Here is a 21692-nt window from a genome sequence, read left to right as displayed (position 1 = left end):
CACAAGAAGTTGGGCAAGGCGTACAACAAAATCCGAGAAGTCTTGCATAGCTAAATTTGCAAAATGTGTTAACAAACTGCCACGCCCACCGATTCGAGGCACTTTGATTTGTGTGTAGGGCACTTTATATGCCACAGAAGCCGGCTGCCACGCCCCTTCCTCGGCGCCGGGAAGCACTTTACACTCAAATTGTGTTAATTTGCATATTGGAAACTTTTGCCTAATTGAACATAATGCCACTTAATTAAAGTTAAGACAAGTTTTTGACGCTAAAATGGTTTTGGGCCCGGGGGGCTGCCGGGGATGTCGGGGATGTCTTGGCAACTAAAAGTATGCCGCTGCCGACATTTATGGCAGTTTGTTGTTGAAATTTACGGCAATTAGTTTAATATGAACAGATTATGAGGGACACGGACACGGACGCAATAAAATCCCTTCGGCAGTGCAAATTAATTTTTGGGGGCATCCCCGAATAAACACAGACACCGAGCATATGGAAATCAATTACCTCTTGGCACTCTGAGTCCTCGCCTTAAATGCTTAATGGCCCAATTTGCTGTTTGCGTTTGGCTGCCTAATTGTCGGTTGTTTAAATATTTACTAAGAATTACTTAGTTGGGACCAAGGGGGGACTTCTCAAGGGCAGAACAACCATTTCAGAAAGAGTTTGGTTCAGTTTTATTTGATATTTGGGAAGATGCTTAAATATTTTCAAGTGTCAGTCTAACTTATTCTTGTTTCTACACAGGTATATTTTTAACTTCTACATTTTCTTTGTCAGCTGAAGCTATTTCCGTTTGGAGAATAATATTCTAATAATCTTCGACGATTAGCGCAGTTCCAGCCAGGAGAATTTGCTCCGCGGTTCCCGTCACAATATCAACATTCAGGTGGCAAATCAGCTTGTCGCGACTGCTCCGAGAATATAGAGGCAGTTTTGGCTTCGATTCCGCATTTTGGGTGGGATACAGCGAGTTCTTTCCGTATTTCGAGGAACTGGCAGTCGCTTGACTGGCATCTTCCTTTACTTTGTACTTGATGTAGAAGGGGTTCGATTTCTCCATTCCACTCTGGGCGCCATCAATCTGCAATGGAAAAGGAGAAGCACCATGCAAGCTTAGTAAATTTACAATTGAGTAAACAATTTATTATTATAAAATAATCAGCAAGTGCTATTTTTATTGCCTTTATTAAAACAATTGCTAAAAGCAACAAAAATAGATTATTTGCCTAGCTGTCAATCCATGTCCTTCAATTTATATATCAAAAGAAATAGCATTATTTTTGTACAGTGTTACGTCTAGCAAGTACACCCACCAGCTTTAGCGAGTACACCCTCCACAGTCGGCGTCTAAACCTCGCGAAAACTGCGTTGCGATAATTATCGATTGTAGTCGTGTACACAATGTAAGGTAAGTAAAATGTAAGTTTGTGCCACTTTGTGGTCTGCCTATCGATAGGCATCGACCAAGGTGCCATCGCTAATTCCCCCTCTTGTACCGGAATGTCAATCAAATGAAAACAAAAAAAGCGGCGTGAGAAAACTGAAAAGAACGGGCATCCAGTGCACATTTGCAACTTAATTTCGATGCATTGAGCGGCGACGGCGCACCGAAAACAGGAGGCGCAGGATTACGGAATCGGAAGCCATGGAAACGGCCAGAATGGAGACGGCGATGGAGACACACTTTATGGCCAAAATGGGGAAGGTGAGGAACAAAGACAAGAAGCGAACGGGGAAGAGGGAGAGAAGATGTCATCAGTCTTGGTCCCGAAAGATAAATAGATATCTTTTGGGACTCCGGATTGGGGAACCAATTCAGGGCTAGCGACATACATACATATGTATTTACTGTGCAGCTAAGCCATTGAGGAGTTTTGTGGTTGATACTACTACTAATGGATGCACGAAGTATCTGCAGTTCCGCTGATACCTGATATACTAACTCAGCAAATGGTGTTGAAAAATGGTGTCTGGTCGAAAAGTGTGTTCCAAAATCAAACATAATGCTCATTGCTAACTATGTTTTGTAAAGCTTTAGGATAATTAATGCGTGTCCCCCACTTAACCAAAGCGCCATCTACCGCGAAAGTCGTAGTTTGGTATATTTAATGAGAATTGGTCAATGTTGTTTGGCTGATTATCCTGAGATTGATTAAATTTCACCTTTACGGTTTGGATAGGAAATAACCTTTAAAACATGAGTAAGTGCAACACTATATCTTTTCACAAGCCTTGAGAAGGTATTCGCCAATAATGTGTTTTAGTAAGTTTATCGGATAAAGACTAACATACTAATTCTTACTCACCTTTAGAGGCGCCAGCTTGAGTATCATGTCCGATGAATCACTTTCCAAGCTCGAGGACCCGCAAGTTTGCAACTCCAGACGTTCGGTGGAAACTGCCAGTTTCTGAGACTGCAGCAGCTTGAAACAGGCCAAAAGGTTCTCACAGTTAAACACCTGGACGAAATTGATTTCCTCGCAAAAATCCAGATGCACTTGCTCGCGGAATCGAGCTTCGGCAGCCTGGGCTCGAACGATTAGGGCTCTTAGAAAGTCCACGGCACTGTTGCTGCCAGGACCAGGCCACAGTTTAAGCCAACTGGCAGGAATCTGCGAATTTTAGTCCATTAGACATTTGCAAGATGTGTTGCTGTATCCCAATTGCTTACCTGCTGTTCCGCCAGAGCTCTTAGAGTGCTGCCATCCACCTCCTGCGAGTCCTTAAGCCAGGCATGCATCTGCGACAAGGTCTGGTGAACTGTGCCGTACAGATCCGCGCCCAGTTTCAGTTCAGCCAGCACAAAAAGTGCCCAGGGAGATTCGCCGACATCGGCCTTTGCCTCCTTCATAGTCTGGATTATGGTACACGATGCAGCCAATTTCCTCCACAGATTCAGTAAGGGTTTAATTTGCTGCTCCAGCTTCTGACGACCAGTGAGCTGATTGCCTTCCTTGGACTCTCCCGGTCCTCCTGAATCTTTAGCCGAACCTCTTCCGTAATGCAATCCCCTGAGTTCCTTTATAACTCGCTTAGCCTCTTCAATTTCGCGTTGCTGTTGTGCCTGATTGGCCAAACCATACATACTGGGCTCATCTGTGTCAGGAAGTTTCTCCAACGCAGCGTAGTAGTCCTGCAGTTGACCACTGGTTGGTATGGATAGGGATAATCCAAGGGGCGACCAACGACTGCTTAGAACATCCGCTGAACAAAACTGGTTCAGATAGCTCCTGAGTATCTCCAGATCCCTCTGATTATTCACTCTTCCGCCGAAAGCAAGCGCTTCACTGAGACGTTGCAGCAGCAACCAATCGCATTTTCCTGAATTAAGCTGCTGATCCATCAATTTCAGGATGCCCAAAGCCGCCTTTAGATCTGCCTCACCGAATTCATAGTACTTCGACCAACCTTGGGGTATAAACTGTCGCCTTTGTTGGAGTACAGCTGTCAGGACAAAATAAACGAGTCTTATCTTGAGGCTCTTCGGCTGGCTTTTAAGCTTTTGATCCTGTTCAGCAGCGAAGTTCTGGAGCAACCGCTTCACAATCTGCTTGAGTCCCTTTGGCTGCTCATAACGCACCTTCAGACATTTATAAATGGCAGCTTCGGAAAATCCATCGGTGGATTCACACAGCAGCCACAACCGAAAGTCTTTCGATTTTTGAATTTCACTCAATTCCCTTTCCATTTGGGTTAGAAATTCTGGCGCCAAATGGACATTTTTAACGCATAACCAGTGGCCATCTATGGCAGCCTGTCGCATCTCGGCGATAACTCTTTTCTCAGCGCCCTTTCCAATCGCCATTTCCCTGTACTTTTGATTGGCCCACTTTCTCAGTTCAGTTGTTGGGTCATTTTCCGCATGACTAACCATCAAAATCGGTCTATCACAGCTGCTCTGCTGCAGCAACTGCTCCACAGAAGGTTGGGTGGAGGCATCTGCGGAAACTCCCAGCAGATCGCTGCTCACTTTTCGCAGTTGGTGAAGCATCAAGTCGGGTCGGAAAACCTGAGCAATAAGCACACGCTGGAAGCTGGAACCCAAGGCAGCTGTAAGTTGGAAAATAGATCTGAAAAAGATGAAATTAACTTAATTAATTCTTCAACTTACGCAGCACATCATCCGCTTGAGCCTCAATGAACCCGCGCCAGATATAGTCCTTCTCCAACTGGAGCTTGCTTCGCAAATCGGGAAACAGTTGTAGTAACATGGCCAGCTTTAATTGCGCTTCCCTAGGCATGCAGTCGGGCAGTTTTTCCAACTGACTCAGCATCATACTGCCATCAGAACTGCCCATGAAATTGTTCACAAACAGCTCCCATTCCTTGGGGCTTAATCTATCGGGATATGCCTGATGGCAAACCCACAGAGATAGGGATAGCTGGCTATCTCTGGAAGTAGCTCTGGCTAAATTCATATAAACACTTCTTACAAGTAACTCATAGACCTTGGATTCATCTCGCTCACTCTTGGAGAGAGCTCCCAAAAATAGTTCAATGTAAACTAGAGCGGATAATTCATAGCCCTGGATGAGGCCTGCATAAAATGTTGAGGCCCTCGTACTGAGTGCTCTTAAGGAACCAAACTGAGCTAGTAAAGTATCCTTTATTTGCCCACTTTGCTTAAGGGCCTCGTCTATCTGAGCACTGCCTTGTTTGATCTCGTTTAAACTTTCCAACAGTTGCTCGTTCTTTAGAATATCGCCTTCTGATTTCGATAGCTGTTCCAGTAGGTTGTCTTGCATTTCCATTCGCTGCTTCAGAAGATGTCCTTCCTTTTGTAGCAACTCTACCCTCTGCTGCTCCAACTCCCCATTTTTTAGGACAATGGCTTTGGACATCAATTGATCCGCCAAACCAGCTGCTGTAACAGTAAATCTCAGAACATTAAGTTGACTCCTTTGCTCTTCTGGCAAATCCAAACGATGAGACTTGCTTATCAAAACCAACTGGAAACTCTCGTGGAGATCCACCAACTTAGATCCAATGGCCAGTTGTCGCTTATTGAACCTCACATAAACATGGCCCTGCAGGAGTTGCAGTACAGGAGGACGTAGTTGTTCGCAGTCAGTGACCAATAGAGTCTTTCCAAAACGAACAGCTAGCTCTAACTGATAGGATAGCCTCTCGTTTCCGTGAGTGGTCAACTCGCATGGCTTTCCGCTTCCCTTAAGATGGGCCATTAACCAAGCGGCCGCTGTTTGTGTGGGATCCAAAAGCAGTGGAATTGGACAGGATCCGTAGGGCAGAGAAAGCATTTCCCTGAGTAGGGCAGCGCTTTCAATGATCTGAGCATCCCGCGCCAAGCCCTGACTCTCCCAAATGATCTGTTGCTGCTCCGTGAGCAGGGATCTCTGGAGGTCGAAGTCGGGCAAATGGAAATCTGCCGCCAGGCGTTTGAGAGATGAGCTGTTAGTAAAGGAATATACAAGATATAAGCTCTGAAATGGAGATAAAAGCACACCGTTTACTTACCATCTCTGTTCCAGGCCCAAACCTGCGTAGTAGTTGACAGCTATGGCTATCAACAGAGTCTTTCCGTCCAGTGTTTTGTGGGCCTTTTTGAGGTCCGTCAGCTGATGGCTCCAGGTGGCGTATTCTGCACTTAGTTTTTCCACCAGGAGCTCTGCGGTCTGCAAAGTTCCACTTGCCTCTTGAAGTTTCAGCTCCAAAACGGCTGCTTCTTGAGTGTACGTCTGCAATTTGGCCGACAGCTGCTTGACCCGCTTGTCCACATCGTCCAGTCCACTGGCCAACTCTTGCATTTCGTCCTCAGCCGCTTTGAGATTTTTCTGCAATTCATTCTGTTCCCTTTCGAGGGGCTTGATGCTCTGGATCACCCTGGAATATCGCACACTAGCCTGCACCCAGGCAGCCAAAGGAGCAGCTGCTGCAGAAGCGCGCTTGGCGTTCTTGGACTCGTATGAATCGCCTTTGGCCAGAAGCAGCCTTTCGACTGCTTCACAATTTTCGGGACTAATCCGAGCTGGATCCAGAGATCGTATGTCCTCCTTTACACCTCTCTTGGCCAGAAAGGTCTTCATGCTGTTCCAGGAAGTATCTCGGATGCCCATTAGTCGGAGTACGCCCTCTAAAATATCCCTCACAGCTTCTGGCGGGGCTCTTAGGGATCTGATTTCGGATAAGGCTTCCGATTTGATTTGACCGACTGCATTACTGGCTTCTGCCAAAATTGGTTCTACTTCTGCCAGTTCCTGTTGGATTTCCTTTTGTCGAACCTTTAATTGCTCGCTGCTCTTTTGTGTTTGCTGTTTAAGCTCCAACATGCTGGATTTCTGCTCATTGGCATTTCTCATCGTGAAGGAAATCATCTCCAACGCTTCGTTGGCCAGTTGTCGCTTTTCCCCCAGAGCCTGCTCCTGAGCTGCGGCGTTGCACTTCAGGGTATCCACTAAGCCGTGTGCAGAGGCCAACTTATCAACTCCCATTTGCAGTTTGCCCAATCTCTGATCGATTACATTGGCTGCATCGTTATACATGTGGAAGTACGTGCGGATAAACTGGTAATATCTTTGTGATGTTTCCTCTGAAGGCAGTTCATCCGATATTTCTGCAAAGTGACTGCAAGTCGGTACCTTGCCACGCCCACTTCCTCCGCCCGCGATTGTTTCATTTAGCAACTCAATGTATTGTTTGGGCAGAGTGGCAATAGTTTCTCTGGACTCTCCTCTCACATAAAGCAAATCGGTACCTTGCCACGCCCACTTCCCTCGCCCCGCGATTGTTTCATTTAGCAAATCCATCTGACGATGCAGGGCAGGGAAATTGTTGAAGTAGTCCTGCACCTTGGCACTTCTGGGATCCAGGACTATGATAATGTGGAGATACTCACGGGCACCTTAAGGGGATTAGAAATCATATCTAGAACCTCGGTCAAGCAATTAATGTAGGATGTACTTACGCTTCAGGAAGTATGACCCCATGGATTCCTGGTATCCCTCAAGCTGGGCCGCCTGTTTCAGAGTACTCGCCACCGTCTCCAGATCCTCGCCAAAAAGCTCTAGGATCTCACTTCCTTCGAGCAGAGCCTCTATGGGCTTCAATATATCCGGCACATAACTTAGCCAACAATGCTCGATGAGCAGATAGCTCATTTGCTGCTCCAAGACAGCCGTCTGCATCGCCACTTTAAGATCGTTGTAGAAGTCGGCGAGATCGTAGGACGGTCCTCCTTGCAGAGTGACCACTTTGGCCTCCTGCAAAGTGGCTGCCACGAATATGGCATCCAGATGACGTCCTCCAGATGGCCCCAGAATGAGCATGTGGGCATCGGTTCGTGACAGAACCCTGGTTATCCTAGCTACTTGACTTAGAAGTTCCTCCGTGATGGGTGCTGCAATGGTGTAGTTTTCGCTATCTAATGGAATGAAATAATAATATTTTATATTTATAATCCAATATTAGTCAGGAGATTCGAAATTTAATAATTAACAAAACAATATTATATTTATAAGTTATCATTGACGTTGAATTGCTACTTAAGTACTGTTTGTATAAAACTGATGCTCAGATGAAATAATTTGATTATGTGTACTTTCAGTGGATGACCCCTGAGGAGGAGGCGCGGCAGAAGTTCATCATGAGGGAGCGAGACCGCGAACGGAAACGGATCAAGCGCATGAATCCCGAGTACAGGCAGATGGAACGCGAGAGGGATCGGTTCCGCAAGCTGACGCCCAGGCCCAGTGTACTTATCCCCGATTACCCCCAACTGTCACCCATCTCCTCCTCTTGTCTTGAAACTGAGGAATTACTAGCGGGCAACTCCAACTGATGCGTGAGCTGCACTTAGACTAACAATCTGTTGGGTCCAACAGGGGCATAAACCATTTTTACTCACTGCAAATAGTAACCTGCCGCTGAACCTCTTCCATCCATTCGTCATGGGTTAGGCAGTGTAGATGACCCCGCGACTTTGGAGATTTAGGCACGAAAAAGACCTTCTGAAAGGATTCAGTGCATTAGCTTGATTTCAGTTGGCAAATCCTACAGTGAACTTACCTCCTTGCCGTAGTATTTGCGCATCGTTTGCTTAAGTATACCCTCGAACTGCTGGACGTGCTCTTCGCTAATCAGTCTGTCACGGAACATGCCTAATAGCTCGCAGTTTAGAGCCTGCAAAGGGAGAGAGGTTTTTAATCTGATTAGTCTTAAACTGGAAACAATGTTTCATCAGATGAGTTCGGATTCCGAAAGTTCTGGATTATGTTTGATACATACAGTGGCGAGATTTCAATTCAAAAGCACTTTAGGAGTATAGTCTTGCCGTTTTTCTCACTACAAAACATACCTCATTGAAATCAGTGGCAGGATAAAAGACGAGGGCATCCAGCAGCTTCATGATGCATTTGGGGCTGAACTGGTAGTGGGCCTGTCTGCCTCCCACGTTGGTGAACGTCGCTTGCAGCTAAAAGAGGGTAAAGCCAATTAGCAGGTCCTGCGATGATGAATTCCCAAATGGATAGGAGGTGAGAGCACAAACCTTCTCAAAGCAGTCCATTAGGCTCTCGCTGACGTGCTGCAAATTGACCCCGGACCTTCCCCGATTTTCCGATCCCCTGAAGTGCTCTTCCAAAAGAGGTTCCAATCGCCGCTGGACGATTTCCAGCATGTCCTGGCTGGTGGGTCGGGAAACTCGCACAAACTGATTGATGGCAAAGTAGCGCGGTGCGATTTTCCCGGTGTTTCCGCCAATAGAGGCGCATATTTGCAGACCGCTTACTCCAATCCACTCAAGATTTTCGGCGTAAAAGCCCCCTCGTTGAGCTAATTGGAGTAGCAGTTCCACTACTTCACAGGCTCCCCAAGAGTCCTGCTGGCAGAGGTCTAAGTTCTTCATGAACAGCACCAGTCTCGCTTGCTTTGGGCGGTACTCTCTACCCTTGATTCCACTCACTGTGACGCAGTGCGTCTTCAATGTGTGCAAAATATACCTGGGAGTCAGTTGAGTAGAGCAGTTGATGGTGGCCAACTGATAGCCCGAGTTCTCCAGCACCGCTCTTTGAAGGAGCAGGGTTTTGCCCGACCCACTTGGACCAATGAGCATGAAGGGCGCTACTCTTACACCCTGGGATTTCAGCAGGGTTTCCAGAATGTCCAAGTAGGATTTCATGTAGGATGTAATTATTAACTGGGATCCTTTTTCTGGTGTTTCGATTGCGTCCACCGGATATTGCTCTAGGGAATTCCTATTGCGTTCATAGTGAGTCAATTCAGCGTAGTTAGGATTAGGCACGTAGATATTGGCGTGTTTCAGAATCAGTTGGGCAAACTCCCGCTGGCGATCGTTGGGTATGTAACCGAAAAGAGCACGAAGAGTGGCTGCTCCATATTCCTCCAGAGATTGGGAACCATGAAGTTGTAGCAGTAGGGAGCGCAGAAGGTGGGTCCGACTTATACCAGGCAGGTGACTGCAAAAAAAAATTTTTACCTGAAGGATTTTAGATGTGAAATAAGCAACTCACGCCAATAAAAGTTGACTTTCCAGCCAATTCACGGCATATTGGAAATTCCCTTCCACATAACTTTGCAACAGGTCGCCATATGGTTCTCTAGCCAGCTCATGTTTAAGAATCCCGTCCGCAGGATAGTAGTCGTAACTATCATAGTTCGATAAAGGATTACACTCTGTTCTCAATAGCTTTAAAGGGAATACCCACCTCATATTGACAATGCCCATTCTGGAAATTGTTGCTGGCGACGCATGCCTCACATCATCTGTTTCGAAAATAAAGTTAACGTTGCTCCCGAACTGAATCCTCCAGCCCGATGGCAAGGTTAGGAGCCTGCGAGAAAAACATTTCAAATTAAGAAGTTAAGAAGATGTGGAATGCCCTGGTTTCAAGACAAAATAAGAGGAGATCATACTACCGCATAAGACCACGTTTAGCCACACAAGAACACTGCTCGAGACACGACCCCTTCTGCTGACTGCCGTTTGCCAACCAACCACTCTCTCTATAATTTCAGCTGATGACCCCCGAGGAGGAGGCCCGCCACAAGTTCATCATGCGGGAGCGGGATCGCGAGAGGAAGCGGATCAAGCGCCTCAATCCCGAGTACCGGCGAATGGAACGCGAGCGCGATCGATTCCGCAAGAAGGCACGACGTGCTAACGTAGCATTTTTCCAATATTCTATATTATCTATAAACATAATCCAAACATCCACACTCGAACTCTCGAATCACACGACACTCACACACACACACACTCACATGGCTTGAGAGATTAGGGGGTAGGGGCTTAGAAGATCCCAGGACCGTTGACACTTCTTGAACCCTCCAAACCAGACAAACTCCCACAGTTTTCGTGGCCTAAAACACTGTGCTTTAATATGTTTTCCCCATTCTGTTTCCATATACGCCTACAGTTGACCCCCGATGAGGAGATGCGACTGAAAATGATCCAAAGGGAGCGGGATCGGGAGAGAAAACGAATCAAGCGAATGAATCCGGAGTACAGGAGGCTGGAACAGGAACGTGACAGGGATAGGAAGAAGGCTCGTAGAGCCAACGAGGCCTTCAGGCAGCTGGAAAAGCTAAGGGATAAGATCCGAAAGGATCGAAAGAAGGGCTTGCTTGTCACGGATCCAACACAGCTGCCGCCGGAATTCGCAGCCATGATACCGCCAGTGCCTGTGGTCAAGCCCGAAGTGGGTGTGTCGCCAGTCCCGCCCCCAGGCCAGCAGCAACCCACGCCCCAGCTGCAGCAACCGCAGCAGCAGCAGCCACAGTTGCAGCAACATCAGCAGGTGCCACCACAGCAACAACAGCAGCATCAGCAACCTCCGCCCACGCATCTGCAGGAGCAGCAGCTGAGTCACCAGCTCGCGCATCAGCGGAACCGAATGATGTCTAGCCAACTCACCCAACTGGCCACGCCCCCCGCCCATGCCTCGCACCTGCAGCAGCTGAATAAGCTGCAGCAACTGTACCCGCCACGCAGCTTTGGCCATCCCGCCCTACCTATCGCTGGAGTGACGCTGATGCCGCAGCTCTGTCATCCTATCCTGCATCAGAACCTCAGTGCTACTCTGTATGCAGGTCCACCGAATGGGATCAAGCAGGAGTATGGACAGGATATCTCCGCCTCGGCGATGGCTGCCGCTCAGGCGGCGGCATTGGCCTCGCTTAGGAATCCCCAACAGCAGCAGCAGCAGGATGATTCGGAAATGGTCATTAGTCTCGAACCCGAGATAGTTCTCCAGACAGGTCCCGATGCAAATCCCGCCCAGCCACCTCCGCAGCAGCAGCATCTGTTCAGCGCCCATCAGCACCAGCAGCAGCAACAGCAGCAGCAGCAACATCATCTGCAGCAGCAACAACACTGCAACATGTTCCAGCATATGGCCCCCCAGGCGCACATGCAACACATGCGCTCACTGCCGCCTCCGCCGCCGCCCCCCTCGCTGACCTTGCCGCCCCCGCCACCTTCCACACACCAGCAACAACAGCAACCTGCGCCGCCACAGCAACTGCAACATGCTCCGCAGTGAGAGATTCTCACGTGTAGTTCTAAGCTCAACCCTCTAGCCAGCTAAACGCATCCGAAAGTTTGAGGGCACACACACCTGGAGTTGTGATCAATTTAGCTACGTGATTTACGATTCCATTTATCTAAATGTATTACGCTGCCATAATTGCTCGAGTGCAAAATGGTATGTGTAATTACAAATCTAACAAGAATTCTTGCTAAGAACAGTATGGAAGTTTGTTTTAATTAATACTTCCAAAGTGAAACTTGTTATGTTATTCTTTAGTTTAGAAAGTGAAATATTTCTCTCAAAGAAATCAGTTTTGTCACAAGGACACAGCAAATCTACATTTAAATGTATCATACAACTGGATGAAAGTCCTTTTTTAAGGTGATAGAAATATTCGCTCTATAATTTTTCCGAATTATATGGCAAGAACAAATGCCATTTTGAAACATAACCACATTCTTGATGAAAGTCATCATAAAGAATTTATTTCATAAACTTTGGATTGAAAACACATTGTGATAAAGTGCACCTTGAGCTTTAGTGCAGGTAGAAAAACTTCAAATTTTCTTGTAATTCCTTATTCATTTTCAGTTGGTGGATCATTGGTAAATCCCGTACCTTCTTTTAACCCAATTGTATTCCTAGTATGTCACAACTCCAAAGGATGTGTGCCACAGTCTCATACGCACACACTCGCACTGAAACACACCCATGTTTATTTTAATGTATGTTAAGTAGACGCCATTTGAAAAATGCCGATACGTATTAAGTTGCGTTACGCAATGCGCATTACGTTTCTTAAGTGCTTAGGGCTTCCCCGTCATAAGATTTTATGTCGTCATCGTTTCAAGCATTTCTCTGTTTTATAGATCTGTACGTATATTGTTTAGCTAAGTGATAGGAGCCACAATATTTGCGAGTTTAGGATGATACGATCTACAATACGATATAACGATAACTGTATACCTATATGATATGATATATGATATAGTATGGCCAGCCGCAAAATAATTATTACGAATTTATGCGCAGAAAAGAGCGAAATATAAGCAGCAAACGATTGCTGAAAATGAAGTTCAGTTGCTTATAAATGGGTAATGGATATAGCAAATTTTCGAAGTCTAAATTGTTCGTATGCTAGCAGGTTTTATCTTTTCGCTCTGACAATAGAATGAATGTTTAAAAAAGATAAGTTAAAATGCACTTACTTGTTGTCGTCCAAAACCGAGTTCAGTGCCTCTATCCATTCAGGATCGATGCTGCCGTCGCAAACGATCCACGAGTGGACTTGGGATGGCTCCTGATTGACCGCCACCGCTGTGTGGGTCAGTACCCCGTCCTGCCACTGACGAGTATCGGCATCCAGGCGTCCCAGCAATTGAATGCGACTCATTGACTTTGGACTGATGGTGTGCACTTTCAGCTGGGTTCCACTCAGAGCCTGTTTAAGGAGGGCCATGATGGTGGACTTGCCACATCCTGGCGGTCCCACCAACACAACTCCCATCCGTTTCTGCAGTTGCTCATGCAGTTGCAAGGCCTTTTCAATTTGCCTTTCGCTTCGACAGAGGCCCAATTGCGCAAAGGCGGCGGATATAGATTGATGGAGCTGGGTTTCTGGCGCCGGCGAGCTGCCAATCTCCGGAAAAACATTCCGGAGCAGCATCTCAAATCTAGTGACATCGTGGGGGGTCAGCTTGGACATGGTGGATGAACGCAAACATCGAACCACCACCGACATCTCCAACTTAGCGCTGGACTGCTTGTTATCCTCGCTGCTTAATTGATCCCTCAAACCTTCTCCGCACACCAAGAGCACCGTCTTCAGTTCCCGCAGTCCCCAGTCGTAGTGCCGCTGGGCAGACAGCATCTTGCCGCTCAGTTCAAACAGCTCCACGATGCGGGACGCGATGGCGGAGGCCTCAGAAAAGCCCTCGACGAACAGCATAACCCGGGCGATTTCGCCTGGCTCCGGCTGCTGCATAACAATGGGTCGGAAGAGGGCCTGGATGTTCCCGGGGAGCTTTTGACGACCTCCGTACTCCGCTCCGGCGGGATTCAGCGTCACAAAGATCCCGCAGTGCTGGTTGAGTTGTATCTGAGAAAGGGTAACGATGTATATCTTAATATGGTCAGTAAAGGAAGTGTGCTTATAGCGGCTATAAGGTAGTCATGACTCCGTCTTTTAAAATATGGGTAAAACTTTACTAGCAATTTATAAATAAAATTCAAGTGGTTTAAGGAGTGAGTTTTTAGTGCGTCTGAAACTACTCACTTCAACAGAGAGCAAAAGCAACCAATCAAACCATAATTCCTGTCACACCAATTTCAACTTCGACCCTTCCATAACTCATCCTGCTCACCTGCCGCTCGCCAATCTGGACGCTGCTGGCCCGCTCCTTCAGGGCACTCTGGATGGGCTGGATAAGCATGGAGATGGACGACAGAGTGGCCTCCTGCAGCCGGTTGAACTCGTCAAAGCAACCCCACGCCCCGCAGCGCGCCAGGCCGGTGAGGATGAGGCTCATCGACTCGGTGTCCACATTCTGCAAACAATCCATGGCATAATGACGTATAGCAGGGGAATTACCATGCACTCGGCAAAAAGGAGGTAATAATTTGTTCTTTTCGTATAAAACTAGGGATCTAGTAAATGCTCCAAAGGAATAATGAAAAATACCTAAAGTTTAATGCAAAACATAAAAGTAAGTCGCGCGCCATTACTTTTAAAGTGAAGTGAAACAATCTTAAAGCTCTGGTGCACCCTCACTCACCTCGTCGCAATTGAAAACCAACACCAAGCGGCCCAGCATGGCCCCCAGGGCCTTGACGCACTCCGTCTTTCCGGTGCCAGCCGGGCCAAAGGGATTACCGCCCAGGCCCATGTGCATCGCCTGCGTGAGGATGAGATAGCAGCGGTGGGTGAGCCGGGTGTGGACCAGCTTGCTGGCCTGCCCCAGAAACTCGTAGGCGTATTCAAATTCGGCATAAACCATGCGGACGCAAACTTGTCGATTGGCATTAACTTCGCCCGACGTGCCGCCCGTTTTTCCCAGGTAATATCTGAGTTGACACAGCCAATGCCAGTCGCTGGTGTGCACCACATTGTGCTTCTGGAGCTGCTCCGTCACCCCGGAGTAGTGCACCAGGTCCAGGAGAAGGGCTCTTAGTTTCAGGCTGATCAGCGTTCCGTTGTCGGACTTGTGTTTCAGGGCAGCGAGGTGGGTGATTTCATCCTTTAACTGCTGCTTTAGTTTTCCCAGCGACATGCCCCCGATTGCCTGTTCCGCCTGGCGGGTGAAGTGAAGGGCTCTGGCCGTGGCCAACACCTGGCTGGCATACTTCTTTAGGATTTTCTCGTCGAGGTTATCACTTCCGCCGGTGGTGCTGGTGTAGCACTCGTAAACTTGATCCCTCAGAGTATTCTGCACCACAGTCACCAGTTGATTCAACCAGCACTGCGAATAAGATATGTACCTGAATAAAAAACTATTATCGGTTGTGGCGGAGTGACTCACCTCGATGTCGCCCTTCATCTCGACGGGCTGACTTAGCTGGAGCTCATCGCCCTCGGCACTGTGCACGGATGTAATGCTGTACTGATTGACATCGGAGGATGTGGCTGGATTAGGGCCCACCTGGCGGATGCTGAGCCGGTGGCAACCGGGGAACAGTTTACGGATGTGCCGCTGGATGACCTCCGCATCCTTGCTGGCCTGTCCGAGGAGCTCGAGCAGATCATCATCGCCCAGGAAGTAGAAGCGGGGAAAGGAGTTGCGCTTGTCCTGCGTGAGGGATTAGGCATTATGATGGATGAGATATATGTGGGATTCCGTAAGCCACTCACGGTTATATAGCTCATCAGGTTCTGCTGGCACCTGGACAGTTGGGTCTCCAGTGCATTGACGATGGTGGTGATGTTGTTTATTTTCGTCAGCGAAGTGACCCGCGGATCCATCTCGATTTCACGCATAACAAACCGGAAGTCCTTGTCGATGCGCTTAAATAGAGCCTGCTCCTGTTGCAGGGTCCCCGACCCAAAGACAGGTTCCAAATACACCCAACTTGAAAGTATAGGATTTTATAAAATAGACATTTAAAGGATCTCGACGTGACCTACCGTCTCTGAGAATGATTTAAGCTACTTAGCAGGGCATCCAGCGTATTGAGGCGACTCTCCCAAAGTTCAGCCTGATCCGAAAAGCTCTCAAAGGCAGCTGAGTTCTTGGCTGATTGCAAAAGAGACTGGTTGTCCCCGATCTTGTTGAGCACCTCCTGGTAGTCCTTTATCAAGGAGACACTCTGACCAGAGGCATCGGTCCTAGTGATCAGTTTCAACTGGGCCGTGACTGACCACTGGTCTAGTTCAACCAAAGCCTGCCTCACAATCTGTTCACTCGACGCCTGTCGAACTATGCTAATGATCTCTTGAGCAGCCGACTGCAGGACATCAAAGTCCTGTAGGATATCCTGGAGGAGTATGGAGTGCAGTGGCTTGGACTCCTTGTGATGGAGGAGCTGAAATATTCTAGCCCAGTGCCGTTCACTCAAGGAGTCCGATTGCAGTTGCTGCAGAATCGGTAGAGCCGATTGGAGCTGCTCCACCTGCTGGCGGATTCTCTTGGAGGGCAAATCAATCGAGGCGTGAACCGATCCCTCCCATTTGCCAATAAATTCGTTCAGGACGTAGGGACGGCGCCTGTAGATGGCCCAATCCTCCTGAAGAATTGGCTGCAGTTCGGTGAGGAAACTGTCGTAGACCTGCCACTGCTTCGACTGCTGCTCCATTTGCTCTTCGATTTCCGAGAAGGGAATGAGCATCTCTGCTGGGAATTCCATGTTAAATTTGGAACACTCCTCTAGCAGATGGGTCTTCTTCTCTTGCAATTGCTGCCAATGGAGTCTGCGCTCCTTGAACACGTCCAGAGTGGAGTGCTCGTTGGCCTCCAGTTCGGATATGGTGGACTCCCACCGGAGTAGAAATTTCTCGGCCTCGTTCTTGAGGTTTTGGAGCTGGGTCTCGGCCTGGTTTTTGATCATATCCACTTGTCGCTGGAGGATCACTGCGTGGTTCTCGAGAAGAGGCTGCAGCTGTTCCCATTGCAGCAGGATTCCCGACAGAGCTGTGACCCTCTCCTTGCACCAGCCCGCCAGACAGGCATCCTTTGCTCGAACCGCATCCAAGGTCTCCTCGATCTGCGGCAACTCACTCATTATCTTCTCGTACTTCATTCCCGACTGACTGATGCTACCCTCGTCCATGGGTACATTTTGCAGGAACTGCAGGGCACTTTGCAGGAATTCCTGGATCAGACTCACGTCCGTCAGGATAGCAGTTCGCAAGCTATTTGCCAGAGACTCCCAGTACCGTCTGCTAATATATTCTATATCCGATCTCAAGGGCAGGACATTGATCACTATGCAATCGATGGATTCCTCCGCCTGCTGAAGCTTTGCCAACTGTTGGCTAAAATGTTTGCACGATCTGAAGTTGCGATCCCAGTCCCCGGCCTCGTTTAAATGAATCCCACAGAGCTGATCCACATCCACACATCCCAAGCGATCCAGGGCAACCAGATGGTCTTGAAGTCCTCCAACTTGTCGAACAACTCAGCTGCCCTCTGGTAAAGTGGTCCAAAGTGATGGCGGTTTACTGTGACCATGGATTTGAAGAGCTCCTGACTGTGTTCAGATAAGCCGTGGAAGTTACAGGGCCTCTCGATGAAGCGCCTCAGCTGACTGAAGTACAACTCCCGAATTTCCTCCTCCGGAGGACTGAAGACCAGTTCTCTCTGCCGCAATACCAGCTTTACGTGTATGTCTGGCAGCTTGTTGTTCATGTCGAGCAAGCCCAATATGTACTGGTACTCCAGGACTTTGTACAGCTGGTGATCCCAGTGCAGCTTGAAGGCGTCCAGGTGGGTGTATCCTTGGCGCTCCAAAGTGGCCACCAGCTCACGAAGGTGACGCAGCTCGTCCTTCCAAATTTGGTTTTGGGTCAATAGATCAGTGGACATGAGTTTCAAAACCTGTTAAAACAAATGGTATCAGGGAGTGATTCCTACATTTCCATAAGGAACCTACCGATCTCTTGGCCTGCTCGTGATATCCCACCAGGAGTGTGTTATCCGAGGACAGCTTAGAAACGGCCGCCTGCAGGATATCGACATATCGCTGAACGGAGGACTCGTCCTGCCAGGCCACCGTTTCGCTCTGGACCAAACGCTGCAGCTCCAGGGCATTCTTCAGCATAATGGGCCGCTGGCAGGGGATCATCCGATCGCCGATCGTGTTGTGGAAAGTGGCGATCTGCTGCAATCGGCGGGCGTAGCACATATATTTGGCTGCATGGGTGGCAGCGGCTCGCAGTTCGAGGGGAACATTGTAGCCTAGATTCTCAAACTCGCGCACATCCTGGCAGAAGGTCACCAGCTTGGGATTGAAGGTTACCCGCATCAGCTGGCGACCCTCCTTTTCGAACTTTACCACCGCCTGATCGTCACGCAGTCTGCAATGTTAATATGGTTAGACAAAGTTGGCTTTTGAACAAAACCACCTTAACTCACCTTAGCTCACCGCTTTTGACAGCCGTGGAGCACTGTCCTGACCAGATCTCGAAGTTAGTGCGCAGCAGGGACTCGGTTTCCTCCTTGATTTCCTGCACGGCCTTGTTGATCTTGTCGAAACCCTCCCGTCCACTTATCAAATGGCTAACCTTCTCGATCTCCTGGATCTGATGCTGAACCACCTTTAGCCAGCGGCACTCATTGCATATCACTGACAGATGACCAGTATCGGGTTCCATATTTGAGTCCACCATCGCCTTGCGCAGATCCTGCAAAAGGATGTGCAGCGATTGCAAAAACTGCTCCCTCTCGATGGTCAGCAGTTCCAGGACAGCAGGTCTCTGGATAAGAGTCTCGTATTTGGAGAAGATGAAGATCACCTGCCGTGGATTACTCAGGTGGTTATGCAACTGCCCCTTGAGGGCGGCGGCAATGCGCTCATCAATTGGCTGCAGGACCTGTTCAAAGTGCTGCAGAGCCTTGTGCCATTTATTCTGCCCCAACGAGGATGTGTCAAAGATGTTGAATTCTAAAAAACAGTAATTGATAATATTTCACCAACATTATGTTTAGTTAGAGCACACCTGTGAAGGGAGCCTGTTCCTGAAACATTTCCTGCAGCTCGGTATCCTCTAGCAAGGTGGCAATCTGCTTGTACAGCTGTTTGATGCTCCGGATCTCACTAAGCCGCTCTTTAAAGAGTTGTCCTCGCTTGGGCACATGCGAATCTCCAAGCCACGGGTGCTTCACGTAGTTTGGCCAAAATAGACGGGTGAGGGAGTCGCAGAGCTGGATCCAAGCGTCCACGGTATCGATGCTCTGACTCATGAGATTGTTAACATGACTGGAACTCAGGCTCCAGACGTCTTCGGCCAGCAACTGGGTTAAGCAGACCTCCAACAGCCGCTTTCCAATGATGTCCAACAGGTCCGTCATCCGCTGCTGGGGATAGTTGTAGGGAAGCCGCCACAATTCGTCCAGGTTGCTGTGGGCATGGTCCAGGAATTCCTCAACGGTGCCACTCGGATTGGCCCCGTCAATGGTGCTGCAATGGCGCTATTAGGTACATTTAAATTGGACTTTGTGTTCATCATTACCTGATTTGTTTTTCTATATTTTCCAAAACACCAATGAACACTTGAGCAGCCTCGCGGTCCAATCGAGAACTCGATTTTTGGCCTAGTTTCTGCTGCCAGTATTTGATCTCGTCTCGCAGACTCGTAATGCCTGGTGCAATTGAAATACATAAATTAAACGATATTTTGCCAATATTAAAAAAGCTTTTATTAAGAAACCCACCGCTCTGTGGTAATCCCAAGCTGGATCCCAAGTTTTGGTGCAAGTTCTCCAGGATTCCGCTCAACTCGGGCCCATATTCGCTGCGCTGAAGATATATTTAAACATTAGAGAGCAAGGCAGAGGGCAGGATGAACATAAAGCTATTGGGAAAAAGAAATTGGATGGCAGGCCAGGGTAAAGTATAATTGACAAAATGAAATTGCATACTGAATTGAATTATGCCCAAATGCGATTAAGACCGTAGAGAGCGAAGTGGAGAGCAGGGCAAGTTATGCCGAGTGAGAGCATTAGCCAGGTAGAATATTACACCAGACTGCACTATAAAACACTGGCCAACACACATCAGGTGCATCCGCTTCAGCTTCTAGACTTACCCGGGCTGAGTTGGCAGAGGGCGAGAATACTCGAGAAACAGAATTGTAAATCGACTTGACCATGCCCCCTTCTAGTGTTAAAATGCCCAGCAGGGGCTCACTGCCTCCCTCCTTGTGAATATGCCCCACCTGCGGCACCTTGTAGAAGAGCAGGCAGAGCTCTTCATTGGGAATGCGGTGGTGGAATCGGATTTTGCCATCGGATCTGCTGTGCACCGCCGAGATAACCGTCAGCTCCTCCTGTTCCAGAAACTCCAGAATCATGGCCGTCTGCTCGTCCAGTTCCGAACCCGGCAAACGGGCGGAAAAGTATTCGACTGAGGAAATACGTAGTTAAGGAATATATTTTATGCCAGTTGAAGTGGCTTGAACACTCCATTGCTCACCGGAAGTATTTATTATAAATTTTGTACGCTGGGTCATCTTAATTTGGATCTTCAGCCTTCAACGCGTTTTGTTAACTTTCAGTTTTCACCGAAACTCTTTCACTTTTCCAAAGCCTAACTATTTGTTATTCTTTTCGGTTGCCATAGGCAACTCGTTCAATGTTACCCCAGGGTGGGTTCTACACTGCAGAGAGTTCCAGATGTTATTGAAAATAATAAAATAATTGTAAGAAAAGAATGTACGCTTATTGTATTTGTGTCATATCGACAGAAAGATCTGTGAACGAACTATATTTGCATTTCTTATAATATATTATTGATTAGAATAATTAGCAGAGTATATCTTGGCATGTCTGTCCGTATGTCTGTCCGTAAGACTATCCGTATAAACTACGAGCTGACCATATTTCAATGGAGATATGACTGTCCCAAGCGGGTGTCCATACATTGGACTATAGCAAAGTCCCTGGTTTTTCGTAGTGCATTAGTTTCTGTTACCAAGGATGTTGTCGTGTTTTTCTCCTCGCACCTGTTGTTTTTCTTTGGCTATGCGACACGTGCTCTAGTCGTCATGGGTCCTGTGAGGAGGAAGGGGCGTTAGGTGCTTTCCATGTTTCCATGCATCCCCTGGTGCTACCTCAATCCACTAGGGGCGGCTGGTAATGAAACGGAGCACACGACTGGCCGGCTGCACTAAAAATGCCTCAGCAGGTTTATATCATTTGAATGCCCATTAATTGAATTTTGCCGGCGTGCTCAAATGCCATTTCCCAGACAGCCAGGACGCAGATGGGGATGGACTCACAACTCAGAACATGTCCAGATTTGACAGGAGTCAACCCTGGGACTCTGCCAACCTGGGACAGCTGATAATTTGGTGTTGTGATCAGTTTGAGGGTGGAGTATGTCACTTCAAGGATCTCCAATTTTACTCAGAAATACTTAACTTCTTGCAATAAAGATTTAAAACAAACTTAACTCCGAGTAAATTCAACTACATAGTTTTCCTAGCCTTGCATTTATTTAAGCACTTCAACTTAAGCCCACTATATGTGATTATATTAAAACAAGCATTTTTATAAATTGCATAATTTTTATTAATCTTATGTGGGTTGAAAATCAATTTATTAAACATTCAATTGTAGGCCATTTATTTTCTCAATTCTTATTTCTACTTGGGCCGAAGTTCTATAGATTCTAATCGCATTTTCGGTGAGCTGAGGGATCCAAGTTGGGCCTAAACTTTTGAAATTGGTGCAAAACTTAGTTAGGCCAACTAACTCCGTAAACTATGAGCTTGGCTACCGCACATCCCAGGCGAAGGCTCAACCTGCTCACTACCGAAGGGATGTTCCACGCAAATTTAATAACCGATGCAGTCTGGGTGGTCCGGGTGCCTCTCTGGATAAAGGGTGGTTCTGAGGAAAAGCCAAGCATCAAGCGCTTAAGCTGTCTGCATGTGTTTGAAGCAGAAAGTGCCGAAATGTTTGCCAGTTTCTTCCTTTCATCCATTTCCTTCCCTTTTCCAACTGCTTTTCTTTGGACGCAAACTAAGTTTC

The 21692-nt window shown here is 47.7% G+C and overlaps 2 protein-coding genes across 4 annotated transcripts; one reads left to right on the top strand and one right to left on the bottom strand.

Moving 5' to 3' along the window:
• Window positions 1-729: 729 nt before the first annotated feature.
• Window positions 730-20199, bottom strand: LOC122613759 (cytoplasmic dynein 2 heavy chain 1). Its single transcript, XM_043788127.1, is given in 26 exon segments — window positions 730-1085; window positions 2311-2616; window positions 2676-4054; window positions 4116-5413; window positions 5480-6863; window positions 6927-7382; window positions 7866-7968; window positions 8027-8140; window positions 8316-8432; window positions 8508-9435; window positions 9490-9624; window positions 9685-9810; window positions 12717-13606; window positions 13872-14054; window positions 14283-14966; window positions 15027-15293; window positions 15356-15572; window positions 15629-17069; window positions 17072-17537; window positions 17593-18016; window positions 18075-18603; window positions 18659-19119; window positions 19172-19301; window positions 19374-19458; window positions 19748-20064; window positions 20134-20199. Coding segments are annotated over 26 exon segments (12750 nt in total). The 5' UTR covers window positions 20171-20199; the 3' UTR covers window positions 730-812.
• LOC122613760 (ataxin-2 homolog) lies at window positions 1482-12582 on the top strand. 3 transcript variants are annotated; one of them, XM_043788129.1, is made up of 4 exons: window positions 1482-1709; window positions 7566-7712; window positions 9995-10141; window positions 10396-12582. In XM_043788129.1, exons 1-4 carry the CDS (start codon window positions 1650-1652, stop codon window positions 11518-11520), a joined length of 1479 nt encoding a protein of 492 aa, XP_043644064.1. In that variant the 5' UTR covers window positions 1482-1649; the 3' UTR covers window positions 11521-12582. The 3 variants fall into 3 exon arrangements, with proteins under 3 accessions (XP_043644064.1, XP_043644066.1, XP_043644065.1); XM_043788130.1 differs by having other exon boundaries at window positions 1483-1709; window positions 9995-10126; XM_043788131.1 differs by lacking the exon at window positions 9995-10141.
• Window positions 20200-21692: the final 1493 nt, after the last annotated feature.

This window comes from Drosophila teissieri, chromosome 2R, assembly GCF_016746235.2.
Source record: "Drosophila teissieri strain GT53w chromosome 2R, Prin_Dtei_1.1, whole genome shotgun sequence".
In the NCBI taxonomy this organism is placed as follows: Eukaryota; Metazoa; Arthropoda; class Insecta; order Diptera; family Drosophilidae; genus Drosophila; species Drosophila teissieri.
This window is presented reverse-complemented; position numbering and strand designations above follow the sequence as displayed.

Excerpts from the sequence above, each read along its gene's own strand:
- LOC122613760 (XM_043788129.1), top strand. The coding sequence starts at position 1,650 with ATGGAAACGGCCAGAATGGAGACGGCGATGGAGACACACTTTATGGCC. Across the intron at positions 1,710-7,565 it reads TTATGGCCAAAATGGGGAAG|TGGATGACCCCTGAGGAGGA; the intron begins GTGAGGAACAAA and ends GTGTACTTTCAG. Across the intron at positions 7,713-9,994 it reads AGCTGACGCCCAGGCCCAGT|CTGATGACCCCCGAGGAGGA; the intron begins GTACTTATCCCC and ends CTATAATTTCAG.